Here is a 13,995-nt window from a genome sequence, read left to right on the forward strand (position 1 = left end):
AGTGTGTATTTAGGTGCATGGGGAGGACTATGAGGAAATGCTGCTAATATCCATGTTCTCTGTGTGGTGAAAGTTCTACGGTATGTGAGGATGGTAACATAGCACAGAGAGAAGGACACAGGCCAGCATGGCACCACCAAGTCCTTGTCTCATTTACTCTAGAACCAGGCAAGGTTCTAGGTAGTACCTCTTACAAACAGGCCCTTGTGCCTAATACAATTCAGTAAGGGAAGAGAACCAGAAACCATCACTGAGTCTGTTGATTGTATTTCAGAGCCTACCCAATGGGAACTTATAGTTTCAAAAAAGTTTCTGCAATTAGTGATTCAGACATCAAATTATTACAAGTGCGTGAGCTTCCATTGATATTTTATCAATGATATCTGATAGCAAAGATATTTAAGAAAAATTCTTTTTTAAAAAATAAATTATATGATGGTAGAAAAGTCCAGTAAGTATGGATGTGTCTGAGACAGTAAAGACATCAGACGGTACCGAAGAAGACACACAACTATGTGATACCACAACAGACCACAGTTATGAACTGAAAACATGAGCTGTGCCAGGACCCCCAAATCTACACTAATATTGTTATTACATTCTTGAAGGAGCCAGATCAAATTCATATGCATATCAGACTATTCTGTGGAGAATTCCATATACAAGCCTATGATGCAATAACACCTTCAGATATATAATATGTGCACATACATATGCATATGAAAAATATATATATAATATCATATATATCATACCAAAATGTGAGACAATATATATCTGTGTTTAAGCCATTCAGATTAGGCCATCTCTAGTAAGCTAAACTACATTTTTGGAGATAGTTAAGTACACATTGTATGTAGTAAAATGGATGTCTTACTTAGGGTTTCTATTGCTGTAAAGAGACACCATGATCACAGAAATTCTTATAAAGGAAAACATTTAACTGGGACTGGCTTACAGTTCAGAAGTTTAGTCCATGATCATGAAGGGAAGCACAGCGGCAGGCGGGCAGACAGAAGAGGAGCTGAGCGTTCTTACATCTTGACTCACAGGCAACAGGAAGTGGTCTGTCTCACTGGGTGTAGCTTGAGCATAGGAGACCTCAAAGCCCACCCCCACAGTGACATACTTCCTCCAACGAGGCCATACCTCCCAAATGTGCCACTCCCTTTGGAGGGCATTTATTTTCAAAGCACCACAGTGGATAATAACTGGGCGAGTCAAGGCATTGCGTGGCAGCCTGTGAGTTGGTCTGCTTCCACAGCAGCACCCTCGCCTTTTTAACTCAGGCACGCTGCATGTCTCGGTCCCCCAGAAGGACAGGGGCAGCCATATGACGATGTATTAACCAATTAAAAACTGCTGGAAATGTAGGCCCATATTTCTTTATGGGACAAGAGCCATTAGCCCGGTCTGAGCTGATCACATAACTCTGCAGACAAGCTGTCTCTGCCTAACAATAGCTAGGATGTACTGCTCCTAGTTTCTTTTGTTATAAATGTAGATTACCTGAGAAGAGATGTTGGCTGAAGCTGATGATTTAAGAGTTAAGAGGTTCCTTGCTTCCTCCTTTTGTAACTAAGAGGATGTCTTATAGAGATGCTAATTCATGGCCTACCTGACTGCTAGCATACCGGTAGGTGCGGGCATGCCTTCAGCCCATGCACCTCGTTGCCTAGGAGACAGCCTAATGTGTTTTCCCACTCAATTGATGTGATGGTATACAAGGTCTTTGGAGAATAAACGAGAGATCTTTTTGGAGAGATCTTGCCCTTCCATGATGACCATGTAAGCTGTGTCAGTTTTATTCCTCGCGACTCCATTCCAGCCCAGTTAGGGAATCTGTGTTGGACCCGCACAGTCTTCAACATGGAAGCTCATGTTTGCCCTTTTGTCTGCACTCTTTCTCCTGTGGGAATGCAGACATCATGTCTGTGCTTAAGCCACAAATGACATTAGAGATGGAAGCTCAAAGGAGGAAGGACCGCACTAGGAGGAGCTTCAGCAGCTAACATGCTTTGTGAAGCACAGTTGTGATATTAGCATTGATCTGTCTACATCTGGAATCATTCTTTTTCTTGTTTAAATCGTTGTTTGGGGAGATTTTAGCATCACTCACTGCTAAATCTAATCTTAAGTAACACAGGCATGCAGAATGACCAAACAGAGCATTTTAGCTATAGACCAGGAGAAACCAGACGCAGAAGGAACAGTCAAAGGATGAGAGGGAACCAAGAGAAAATGATATTGGTTGCTCATAATGTATTCAGCTGGATATTTTGTGATAGAAACACAAATAGACTAAAACAGCAGCCGTTGGCAACAGCAAGTGATAGCAATGATTATCACAAGCATTTGCTCAATGGGCATGGTCAGATATATTCCAAAGCAAGGTGATTACAGTTGATAATTTACTGTATATTTCAAAAATGGCTAGAAGAGAATATATTCAAAAGTTTTGCTGCAATGGGATAATAAATATTTGAGGTGAGGGAATGTTAATTAGCCTGACTCATTTATTCTCCAGTGTATATGGGTATCAAAACATCAAATAGCATCATATTAATAGCAAGTATTATACAACAATGAAGGCCAAACTTCAAAATGTTTTCTTATTATTTGTCCTCACAATGACTCGTGTTGCCAATGAGGAAGCCAACACTGAGAAAATGGAAACACACTGCTAAGACCACACAGCTGCCAGAGGTGGATCAAAGGCAGATCTACATCTGTTGGCCCCATGTCTACTCTCAGACCCTTCTACCAGTTTACCAGCAAGGACCAAGGTGATAGAAGGAATTTCAGCAGACCAGTTAGTAAGATCTGGGAGAGTAGAGAGTAGGAAAAGAGCACAATAATTTTCTAATTGACTTCGGTTGAAAAGAAGATGAAGGGCAACTTTCTTCAGTCGTCCCGAATCCGGGTTCATCCGACACCAGCCACCTCCACCATGCCTCCCAAGTTCGACCCCAACGAGATCAAAGTCATGTACCTGAGGGGCACCGTAGGTGAGGTCGGGGTCACATCCACCTTGGCCCCCAAGATCGGCCCCCTGGGTCTGTCTCCGAAAAAAGTTGGTGATGATATTGCCAAGGCAACCGGTGACTGGAAAGGCCTGAGGATTACAGTGAAACTGACCATCCAGAACAGACAGGCCCAGATTGAGGTGGTGCCCTCTGCCTCTGCCCTGATCATCAAAGCCCTCAAGGAGCCACCAAGAGACAGGAAGAAGCAGAAGAACATTAAACACAGCGGAAATATCACTTTTGACAAGATTGTCAACATTGCCCGGCACATGCGACACAGGTCTTTAGTCAGAGAACTTTCTGGAACTATTAAAGAGATCCTGGGTACTGCACAGTCTATGGGCTGCAATGTGGATGGGCGCCACCCTCATGACATCATTGATTACATCAACAGTGGTGCTGTGGAATGTCCAGCTAGCTAAGAAGCAACAAGAGAGAATATTTCAATAAAAGACCATCTGATAACCAAAAAAAAGAATATGAAGATGAAAGGGTAAGATGGAAGGGATTGCTTTAAGAGAAAATCTACAGAGGGACAGAATACATGTGTTTTAGAGTCATGTAAAATGTTAGAAATGCCAAGGAAAGATACGCCCAATGAAGAGGATGGATAAGAAGTGGGAAATTGTAGTAATATTTCATTTGTATTTAAATATGAAAATCAGAATGCAAAGCCACACTAGTCAGTCAGCAGGCCAGCAGTGATGGTGCACGTCTTTAATCCCAGTACTAGAGAGGAATATAAAGTGGGATGAGAGAGGACCTCGCTCTCTTCCAGTCTGAAGATTTCATAGAGGTAGAGCTGTCTAGTGGCTGGCTGCTTTGCTTTTCTGATCCTCAGAATAAACCCCAATATCTGTCTCTGTGTTTTTATTATTTGTGCTATAAGAAACTATGCTGAGTGCGGAAATCCGGGAAAGGGTGGAGAGGGCTGGGATACAGGAGTGACCATGTATCCCAAGTGGAGTCTAACATAGACCAAGGAGGACTCTTAGGGTTAGTGCTCCACAAAGGAGACGGACTGGTACTTACAGACTGAGTTCACCTTCAGGTGAGAAAGGACATCTAATGACTTGAGGTGGGTGATTTTCTTACTCCCTCAAGCACTTTGAGAGATGCTCTTTGACCTTTGAGGGAGGGGTTTTAACTATACTAAAATGTCATGAATGCCACTATCATTCTGCCTATCAGAAGACTCTCCCGGAGCATCCCAGCTCTGACTTACAAGCAATAAAAGTGGGAAACAGATGATGGCCTTCATTGGCCTCATCAAAGCAGTTCAGGTATTAAAGTAACTCAAGTCATTGCTTAGATTCATAGTCAGGGACCCAAACTGCCCACAGCTCCCCTGTCCTTTCAGTAAGCATCCAAACACACTTCCTTCATGGTTTTGACAATATGAAAGAAAGTGAGGCCGGGCGGTGGTGGCGCACGCCTTTAATCCCAGCACTCGGGAGGCAGAGGCAGGCGGATCTCTGTGAGTTCGAGACCAGCCTGGTCTACAAGAGCTAGTTCCAGGACAGGCTCCAAAGCCACAGAGAAACCCTGTCTCGAAAAACCAAAAAAAAAAAAAAAAAAAAGAAAGTAACTATATTCATACTGTGCTGAGTCGGTGTCCTCTCGTTACTTATCTTTAGTATCACTCAGCACAACCTGTAGATTTGGCAAATACAGAGTCCTCTCTCCCGTTTCATGGGTATCTTTACTTTCAAAGTAGAGGGATTGGCTTTCAGTGGGTTAATGAAAGAGAGGTGGGGAGGAAGGAAAGAAGGAAGGGAGGGAGGGAGGGAGGGAGGGAGGGAGGGAGGGAGGGAGGGAGGGGAAGAGAAAAGGGAAGGGAGGGGAAGGGAAAAGGAAGGGGAGGGGAGGGGAGGGAAGGGGGGAAGGGAAGGGAAGAGGGGAGGGAGGAGGGGAGGGAAGGGGGGAAGGGAAGGGAAGAGGGGAGGGAGGAGGGGAGGGAGGAGGGGAGGGAGGAGGGGAGGGAGGAGGGGAGGGAGGAGGGGAGGAAGAAGGGAAGGAAGGAGGGAGGAAAGAGGGAGGAAAGAAAGGAGAGAAGAAGGGAGGGGGGAAGGAAGGGAGAGAGGGAGGGAGGGAGAGAGGGAGGGAGGGAGAGAGGGAGGGAGGGAGGGAGGGAGGGAGGGAGGGAGGGAGGGAGGGAGGGAGGGAGGGAGGGAGGGAGGGAGGACCCACAGGATCTGGATCCCAGATTAGCCACACAGAGGCTCTATTCTTTCTTCTCTAACCTGAAGACAGCACAAATACCTAAACATTCACCAGCCTCTTCAGCAGACATTGGGAAAGGAAGCCAGAATTAAAGCCCTCTGGCCTCTAAGAAGAAAAACACATTCACCAAAACCCTTACTTTTTGTCTCTTGACAAAGATAAAAGGGTTGGGGGTGGGGCAAAGCTCAGCCTGGTGAGCTCAGGAGAACATTGCCATCTGCTCCGCCTGTTGTGGGGACAGTTGACCGAGAGATTGTAGACTGCAGTCCGGAGTCGGCCTTTCCAGAATTGCTGTTTTCTCCTGCGGTTCACTAGGGTAGCAAATACCCCATGAAAATTAACTCAAGCTCAGGTTTCAAAAAGCCACGAGGGACCAGAACCTTGCACCTCTTATGACAAATGGAAAGAATAGATTGCTGCCCTTGCCTCCTTGGCTTGTAGAATTTAGAAAGATGGTTTCTATGGTGGCTTTCACTTTTAGCCTGAATTGTGATGTTGCCCACCTTATCTGTGGGTGGGTCTATAGGAAGGATGGATTCAACCTGGAAGATGCTTACAGAAGACATGGCTTTATCCGCATAACTGCTGTGGTATTTATTATATTCTTACATTAGACTGTTTTGTTGTTAGGTGTCGCTGTTAGTTGGTTACTGTGCTTATTTTACAAATCAGAGCCATACTTGTTTATTTAGAATATTTTTGGTACCCATTGGTTTGGTAATCTCCAGCACATCAGGCAACATCTGTAGGTCTTATATGTATCTCACACAGATAAAATTGTCTATTATAAGGAAGTTGCTTTAGTCAAATTCTCCCCCCCCCCTTTTCATGGCTATAAAAGTTAGTATTACATAGGGACAATGTATTACATAAGGGACAATATTCTATGGATGTGTAGGACAGGGGCATATATGTGCCCATGCATATGAAATTTTGGACATTCCTATCTGAAACTTCAGATCAAGAGTAGCCAACCCCCTCGGCATCACATGAGCCTTGAATTGTCATGAGGAGCATGTCATGGGAAAACGGGAAGAATGTACTTAAGTATAGTGCATGTCTGTGAAATGCTTTAAAACCGTGGTTCTCAACCTGTGGACTGCAAACCTCTTCTCATGACCTCTTTAGGGACTGAATGACCCTTTCACAGGGTCGCCTAAGACCATCTGCACATTAGATACTTACATTACAATTCATAACAATAGAAAGGTTATAGTTATGAAGTAGCAATGAAATAATTTTATGGTTGGGGGTCCCCACAACACGAGGGACTACAGGGGTCCCAGCATTAGTGAGGCTGAGAAACACAGCTAAAGAGAAACAACAGTTTCACATGGCAGAGTTTATTGTCAGTATGTGTGCTTTCTCAAAAGCATGAGAGTTAATAAAAGGTATAAGCAAGATGACCTAGAAAGGCAGAATTCTAAGATTTTTATGGTGCCCCTATAAATAATGTGTTGCTGTATATAAAGAAATGTCTACCTTCCTCTTGCCAATACCAAGTAGGTATGTGTAATGTAACCGACGTTTTCTTTAGAAGGCTTGTAAGGCTAGGTGTATTCACGATGGTTAGAAGCTCTAGGATGGAAAGCAAACTAAACAGGATCAAGACCCAACTCCTAGCTTGTTTTGTAAATCAGTTTGTCATTTTATTCCTTGACATTGTTGTCATGGGGGTAGGTTTGGTACCAGAGCAGTTGACAGTCCACCACCAGGGAGCAGCATGGAGCCAGGAATCAAAAGGTTAGCTTCGGTCCTGCTCTTGGTTATCTGAAATCCCTAGGCCTATTTGCTCCCTGTAAACAATCTCAGAGGTTTTTTTTTTTTTTTTTTTTTTTGGCAATTATGATTGTTTTTAAGACTTTGTTTATTTTTGAACAACTTGGAGTCTTGCAGACTCTCCATCCCAACAAGGTACAGTGGCTTGCTGCAAGTGCAGGCAGCCGGTGGGGAGAGGAAGTAGCTCTGAGTGAGTGGTGGAGGGGAGGTTAATGCTTTGACTTCCTCTTTACATCAGTGGGGATGGTTAGGGGTGTGCTGGGTGAGGCTGGCACTGGGCCAAGACACATACAACTAAGTTCCGGAAATTCTGCTAATTTATTGGAAGATGTTGCTGTCTCCAAGATCAGAACACTCAGATCCTTTGGGCAGAGTGAAATGAAAAAGTTAACCAATCAGAAGGATGCTGGAGGATGGATATTTAATAGCATCCCACAGGCTCTGTGAGAGCAAACATCTGAAGACTGACACCTAAAGTCCCCTCTCCTGTGGTATAATAATACTTTGCAACATTAATTTATCAGTATGCCTAGAAGCTGTTTAGTGGTTCTTAAAGAGTACTAGAATAAATGACCCCTGGGTTATTTACTGGTTTTTTTTTTTTTTTATCGCTCCTGAACGTTGTTTAGTGGTACACACCTGGCTCTGGAGTTAGAATGCTTGGGTTCTAATCGTGTTATTATTGGTTTGCCCTATCAACTTGGCAAATTTGATTCCCCTCACCCCCACCCCCACTGCCTCTCTCTGAGATAGATGTATGTATTCCTGGCTGACCTGGATTCACCATATAGACCAGGCTAGCCTTGAACTCACAGAGATCCTCCTGCCTCTATCTCCCAAGAGCTGTCATCATACCCAGTCTACCCTCTTTATCTCTTAAATTGGACCTGACAATTTGCTACATGGTAAGCATTGGAAGCTCAGCTGTTTCTAGAACGTTCTTACCCATTTCCTTTGCAATGAGCCTAACATAAGTCATGACATTCGTGTTCTATAATAATATGGTATTAAAACACAATCAAGTATTTTAGCAGACACCTGATGCCCCAACATTATCATTACTGTCACGTGGTGAACCACAGTGTTAAAATGAAATTTTAAAAATTCATGCACATGTATTCTGTAAGTCCAAAAAAAATAAATATCTATTCTTGGCTAAAGTAGGGCTGTGGCCTTCAAACAGACAACCTGCTGTACGTCCACAACTGTTCTCTGCAGAGAGAGAAAAGAAGAGCAAGAGAGCAGAGGGTTGTGGGTAGGATGGAGAGGAGACTGAAAGGGAAAGAGGAGGAGGAGATAAAGAAGAGGGAGGCGGGAGAAAGAGGAGGAGGAAGAGGGAAAAAACAGATGACACAAGATGAGCAAGGAAGGAAGGGAAAAGGCGGGAGAGGAGAGGAAGGAAAGAGTCAAGACTTTAAAGCCTTAGGACACATTTGTCAATTGTTAGCAAAGTTCACTGTGAAATTCTGCACATGTTGGGGTATGCTGTGCTTTTTCAATACACTGCAAGCTATAAATAGAGTTAAATGTGTAAAGTATTAGTACGAATAATCTATAAAAGGATAGATAAAAGAATATAACAGCCTATATAACAATTTAAACAAATGAATAATTTGAAAGAACTTCATGACTTTTCAGGAAATTTATAATCACATGATCAATGCTTTGGATAATTTCAGGATGTAAAATAGTAACAATATAAAAGAATGAATCCATGATATTTGGAATATAGAGAGCATGATGGATGCTGAATAAATCATGGTTTAATTCCACTGTATTTAATTGGTGAACAGTGTCCCTGCCTTGTAATGCCAGTGTTTCCAATTTGAAGAACACTCATCTCTGCTCCTGGCACCTCTTCTTCTTGCTTTACCTTCCCACCCACAACCAGGAATTCCAGGCACAGGTAACATACACTGCTACAGTTTAACAAAAATAATTAAATAAGTAAATAAATCAATAAAGAATGAAAGGCCAGCTTGGATCTCAGGCCAGGTCTTGTAGGCCAAACAAACAAAAGTTCATGCTCATTATTCATATTTTCTCAGAGGATGTCTGTATGGTGGTAGGAATTACTGTAGAGAAAATAGAGTTAATAGCCTTGAGATCAATGATAGTAGGCTAACATTCCCATAGGCAATACCCACAAAGTACAAGTATGTTGGTGCTTTAGCTATGTATCCAAACACTGTAGTTTGGCTCCATATTAGCTGAACTAGAATTCAGTTTGGCCCATGTATTTAGATAAGGCTTGTATTACTTAAGTCATTCTTGATTGGTTCACAAGTCAAAATCTAAATAAAAAAAAAATTACACTGACAACCACACACACTTCTTATCACCATCTCCAAGCTCCTCAGAGCTCCATGCGGCTGGACCAGGATCCAGTTTCGTTCCCCATTGTGTCAAAGTGCTTCATGGTTTAGGAATAAAATGGCCCCAGAAGACCTCCTGTGTTGAAGCCTTCATCCCCAGTGCAAAACTCAGAGGTTAGGGACTGACTGGATGGTGATAGCTTTAATCTAGTCAAAGTCTACTGAAGGAGTCATAGTTCAGCAGTGCTTTGGAAGGACTGCAACTGTGGAGATAGGATCTGATTGGAGGCAAGGCTTCCTGAGGGTGCCTCTGAAGGGTGTGTGCTTCATGATTGACCCTGGTTCATGAGCACCATGGGATGAGTATCTTCACACCACCACATGCCCCCAGAATGCTGCTCTTCCTCACCAGAGTCTAAAGCAGATGGAATCAACTGACTATGGATTGAACCCCGAACCTGCCCTGCTTTGAGTTGTTTTTCTCAGGAATACTTTCATGAGTGTAAAAGTAACTAACATAGCAGCCATTCAGCAGGGATAATCCAATGTTTTCCTTTGAAAAAGAAAGATAGAAGAAAACCAAGGAAGATAATAACTTTTGAAGGAAGAGTTGTCCCTATCTTAAAAGCTTTCCTTGCTGTCCCAATTTTCAAAAAAAAATGCCTGCCTCCAGTTAGTTATCTACAGCACAATACTGTCACCTAAGGCTCAGAAAACATTTTGGAAGGACTAGAAGACCAGAATGCTTGCTATGAGATGGTATTTTCTAGACACAGCTTGGAAGCTACACATATGAAACACCAATAAGATAATTGCCTTAAATGAGACCTTCATAATGACCCTAGCAGTTAAGATGTGGGAAATTTCACAAGGCTACCCTCCTAGACAAAGAACTTCAAGTGGTCAATGACTGCTGAAGGGGGAGAATCAAGAATCAATTTTCTCCAACCTCTGAGTCTCTCAATAGGCTATCCAACCCCAAGTGGTCAGTGTGACGAGGCAAAGACTCCTCTGTCTTTTCTCAGATGGAGCCATCTTTGGTTTAACCTAAAATTGACACCCTCCCTTTCCTTATTTCCCATGAGAGAGTACCTAATCCTGTTCTAGAAACTTGGGGTCTCAGCTAACTATATGTGTTTGGCTTCTGTTAAACTGTTTGCTTGCTTTACCTCCCCTGCAACTGCCAACCAGGAAGTAGTTATGCTGTGTACTTCCCCTTTAAAAGGTTCCCTGTAAAATGCATTTGGGGCTTCTGTGGGAGAAGTTATTTCACTCCAGGCAGTCACTGGATTCAAACAGACTCTCATTTTGAACTCTGGTCATGCTGAGTGGTCTTTAGGACTCTACCTCACAACAGTCAGCCCCCAAACCATGTATATATGTGTAGTACTAAATTATGTCAATAGTGTGTATGAGAGAGGAGGAGGAGGAGAAAGAGAGAGACAAGGGAGGTCATAAATCCAAGAGGAAGTTGGAGAGGACAGGGAGGAGTAGAAATGATGTAAATATGTACTCATGATATAGAAAATTCTAATATATATATAACAGTAATTGGGCTAGCTTTTCAGGTTCTAGGCCTTTTGTTCTTATGAAATACAGTGAATTCTAGGAGTCTTGCTTGTCAGCCTTCTCAATCAATTCTCTTTATAATTCAGCCTTTCTTAAAGATGTTACTGTATGATGTATGAACACAGTGAGGATTTTTACAGAGACATAGAAAATATAAGTACACATGCTTTGCTGTACCAAACTAACATCCAAGAGGAATAGAGCTGAAGAACACAGAAACTAAACTGAAAACTCGCTGTAGGCACTTCACAGCAGACTGGAGCAGGCAGAAGAAAGGATAAGTGAACATAAGGACTGGTGTTAGTCCAAGCAGCAAAGGAAAGGAAGGTAAGAAAGCTTAGTGGGACTCCAAGAGTCTAGCAACCAACACATACATAAAAAGACTCTCAGAAGAAAAAGAAAGCATACTCATAGAAATTACAGCTGAACATTTCTCAGACATAGGTGGGTAGTGTGGGAAGTCCTTCTGTCTATGTGTTGTTTTTATAGGTTAATGAATAAATCGGTTTTGGCCAATGGCTTAACAGAATAGAGCTAAGCAGAAAAACTAAACTGAATGCTGGGAGAAAGAAGGCAGAATCGCTAGATGCCGTGTAGCTGCCATAGGGGAAAGATGCAAGCTGCTAGCTGGAACCTTGCCAATAGGCCATAAACCTGATGGTAAACTATAAAATAATGGAAATGGGTTAATTTAAGATATAAGAGCTAGCTAATAAGAAGCTAGAACTAATAGGCCAAGCAGTGATTTAATTAATACAGTTTCTGTGTGGTTATTTCAGGGCTGAGAACAAACAAGCAGCCTCCTTACTACAGGTGAGACCATTTGGAACAGGAATATCCCCTATTACAGTTTGAATGTGAAGTGTTTCCCACAAGCTGTGTGTTGAATACTCGGTCCCCAGCTGGTGGTGTTGTTTTGGCAAGTGATAAAATACACTAGGACCTGAAACTTAGCTTGGGGAAGTATATCCCTGGGGTGTGCCTTTAAAGGTTACTCATGGTCCCTTCTTTCTCTGCTACCTGTCAACTACAGGCTACGTACCCTCTGCCACATTCTTCTGCTGCTGTTGTGACTTGCCTTAGGTCCGGAACCAGTGGGACAAAAGCCAATGGACTGAAATCATGAGCCAAAAGGTACTCTTCCAACCTCAAGCTATTTTTGTCATAGCAGTGACCGTCCAACACGTCCCCAAAGTCTATGTGTCAAAGGCTTTGTGTCCGGCGTGATGCTATCTTGAAGTGCGCAAACATGAGGTAAGGTGAAGTGGAACTACTTGGGACATCAAGTGCTTGCCAGGAAGAGATCTGGGGACTCTGGTCTCTTGTTTCTCTCTTTTACTTCCCTCTCAGATCATGAATGGGCTCTTCACCCACTCTCATTATGATATGCAGAGGGCACCTAGGTCATACAATGAACCCTTTATCTGAGAGAGAAAAAAAATCTTTTCTGTTTTTAAGATAATTATTTCAGGTGTTTGCCACAGTAATAGAAAGGTGGACAACCCACCGGGAAAAGAATATACATCTAGATGGAATGATACATTTATGTTGTAATAAGAGCGGCGGGGCTGCATCCCCAGCACCCGGCCGCCCGCATGGCTAGCTTATGACCCGAAATAATTACACGGAAACTGTATTCTTTTAAACACTGCCTGGCCCATTAGTTCCAGCCTCTTATTGGCTAGCTCTTACATATTGATCTAACCCATTTCTAATATTTTGTGTAGCACCATGAGCTGGCTTACCAGGAAAGATCTTAACCTGCGTCTGTCTGGAGTGGGAGAATCATGGCGACTCCCTGACTCGGCTTCTTTCTCCCAGCCTTCTGTTTTGTTTACTCCACCCACCTAAGGGTTGGTCTATCAAATGGGCCTAGGCAGTTTCTTTATTAATTAACCAATGAAAGCAACAGATTAATACAAGACCCACCTCCATCACACTTAGATTTATGAAATCATGAGATTTGGTCTATGAATCCCAAATCCTTACCACTATAAGCAAGTTGTCAAAAATCAAAAGCAGAGAATTTTTCACATACGAAAGATCCTTCACTTGGCTATTGGCATGTTTCTTAGCAGAAAGCTTTCAGACCAGAATGGAATGGGTTATTGTATTCTGAGTACTGTAAGTGAAAACCAGTGTTATATTGCAATCTATGTCTTGGATCCCCAGGGAAGAGGGCTTGCCCAGCTTAGGAGATGTGTTGGGTCTGATTGTCCCCTAGGTTTTGAGTGGAGGCACCTGTGTCTTTCAAGGTTTTACTTTGCTAGGCTTATGTTGCAATGGCGTAGCCGGTGTCCTTCATGCCCAGTTGTGGTATGTGTAGCTTCCAGTCCTGAACCAGAGCCCCAGGGGTCTGAAGCTTGACTCCATACTTCACAGCACTGGCCAGACTTTAAATTCCCTGCCAGGACAGCACATGCTGCAGAGTATCTTACGCAGCAGCTAGAAATGAGGAAGTCAGAGTAAAATACCTACCAGTTGGAGAAGGAGCTTTTAACCCTTATATTAGTCAGGCTTCCCAACAGAACGGATATATACAAAAAGGAAGGCTATTCTATGGGCTTACATGCTCCAGTCTGGATAGTCTGGAAATAGCTGTCTGTATGTTGGAGTGGCTGAGAATCACTCAGCAGCCCAACCTGGTGAAGAAGGCCTGGAGGATTCCAGAAGAGCTATGGTCTTCAGTTCCCATTGCAAGCCAGAAGCCTGGAGAACTGGGTCCTGATGGCAGTGCAGGAATTTAGCAACCGTGACAGCAGCAGCAGAATAAGGGAAAAAACAAGATAGTGAACTCCCCAGTGAGATGGAAAATTCAGGAGCTTCCCCCCAGGTTCCTTTTATCTTGGTTGCCACCAGAAGGTGACATTATTCTTAGGGTAGTAGGTCTTCTCACTTCAAAATAATCTAATCAAAAATACGCCTCGGAGTTGTGTCCAGCACCTTATCTCTTAGATGATTCCAGATAGAGTCGATTTGACAGCCAAGATTAATCACAACAGCCCTGTCCTGATTTGGGCATCTTAGAAGGACATGTGGTATAGGGACTCGGTAGAGACTGAGAGGCAAACTGCTTATGTGTC

General features: G+C 43.1%; 1 protein-coding gene across 1 annotated transcript; it reads left to right on the forward strand.

The window, feature by feature from the left end:
• The first annotated feature begins 2,902 nt into the window (after positions 1 to 2,902).
• LOC130889047 (60S ribosomal protein L12-like) lies at positions 2,903 to 3,457 on the forward strand. The gene has a single exon (XM_057792527.1). The coding sequence runs from the start codon at positions 2,951 to 2,953 to the stop codon at positions 3,446 to 3,448; it is 498 nt and encodes a 165-aa protein (XP_057648510.1). The 5' UTR covers positions 2,903 to 2,950; the 3' UTR covers positions 3,449 to 3,457.
• The last annotated feature ends 10,538 nt before the right edge of the window (positions 3,458 to 13,995 follow it).

Source organism: Chionomys nivalis, chromosome 17 (assembly GCF_950005125.1).
Source record: "Chionomys nivalis chromosome 17, mChiNiv1.1, whole genome shotgun sequence".
Classification (NCBI taxonomy): Eukaryota; Metazoa; Chordata; class Mammalia; order Rodentia; family Cricetidae; genus Chionomys; species Chionomys nivalis.

What these genes read in the sequence shown, in the direction of transcription:
- LOC130889047 (XM_057792527.1), top strand. Translation starts at nt 2,951, where the DNA reads ATGCCTCCCAAGTTCGACCCCAACGAGATCAAAGTCATGTACCTGAGG.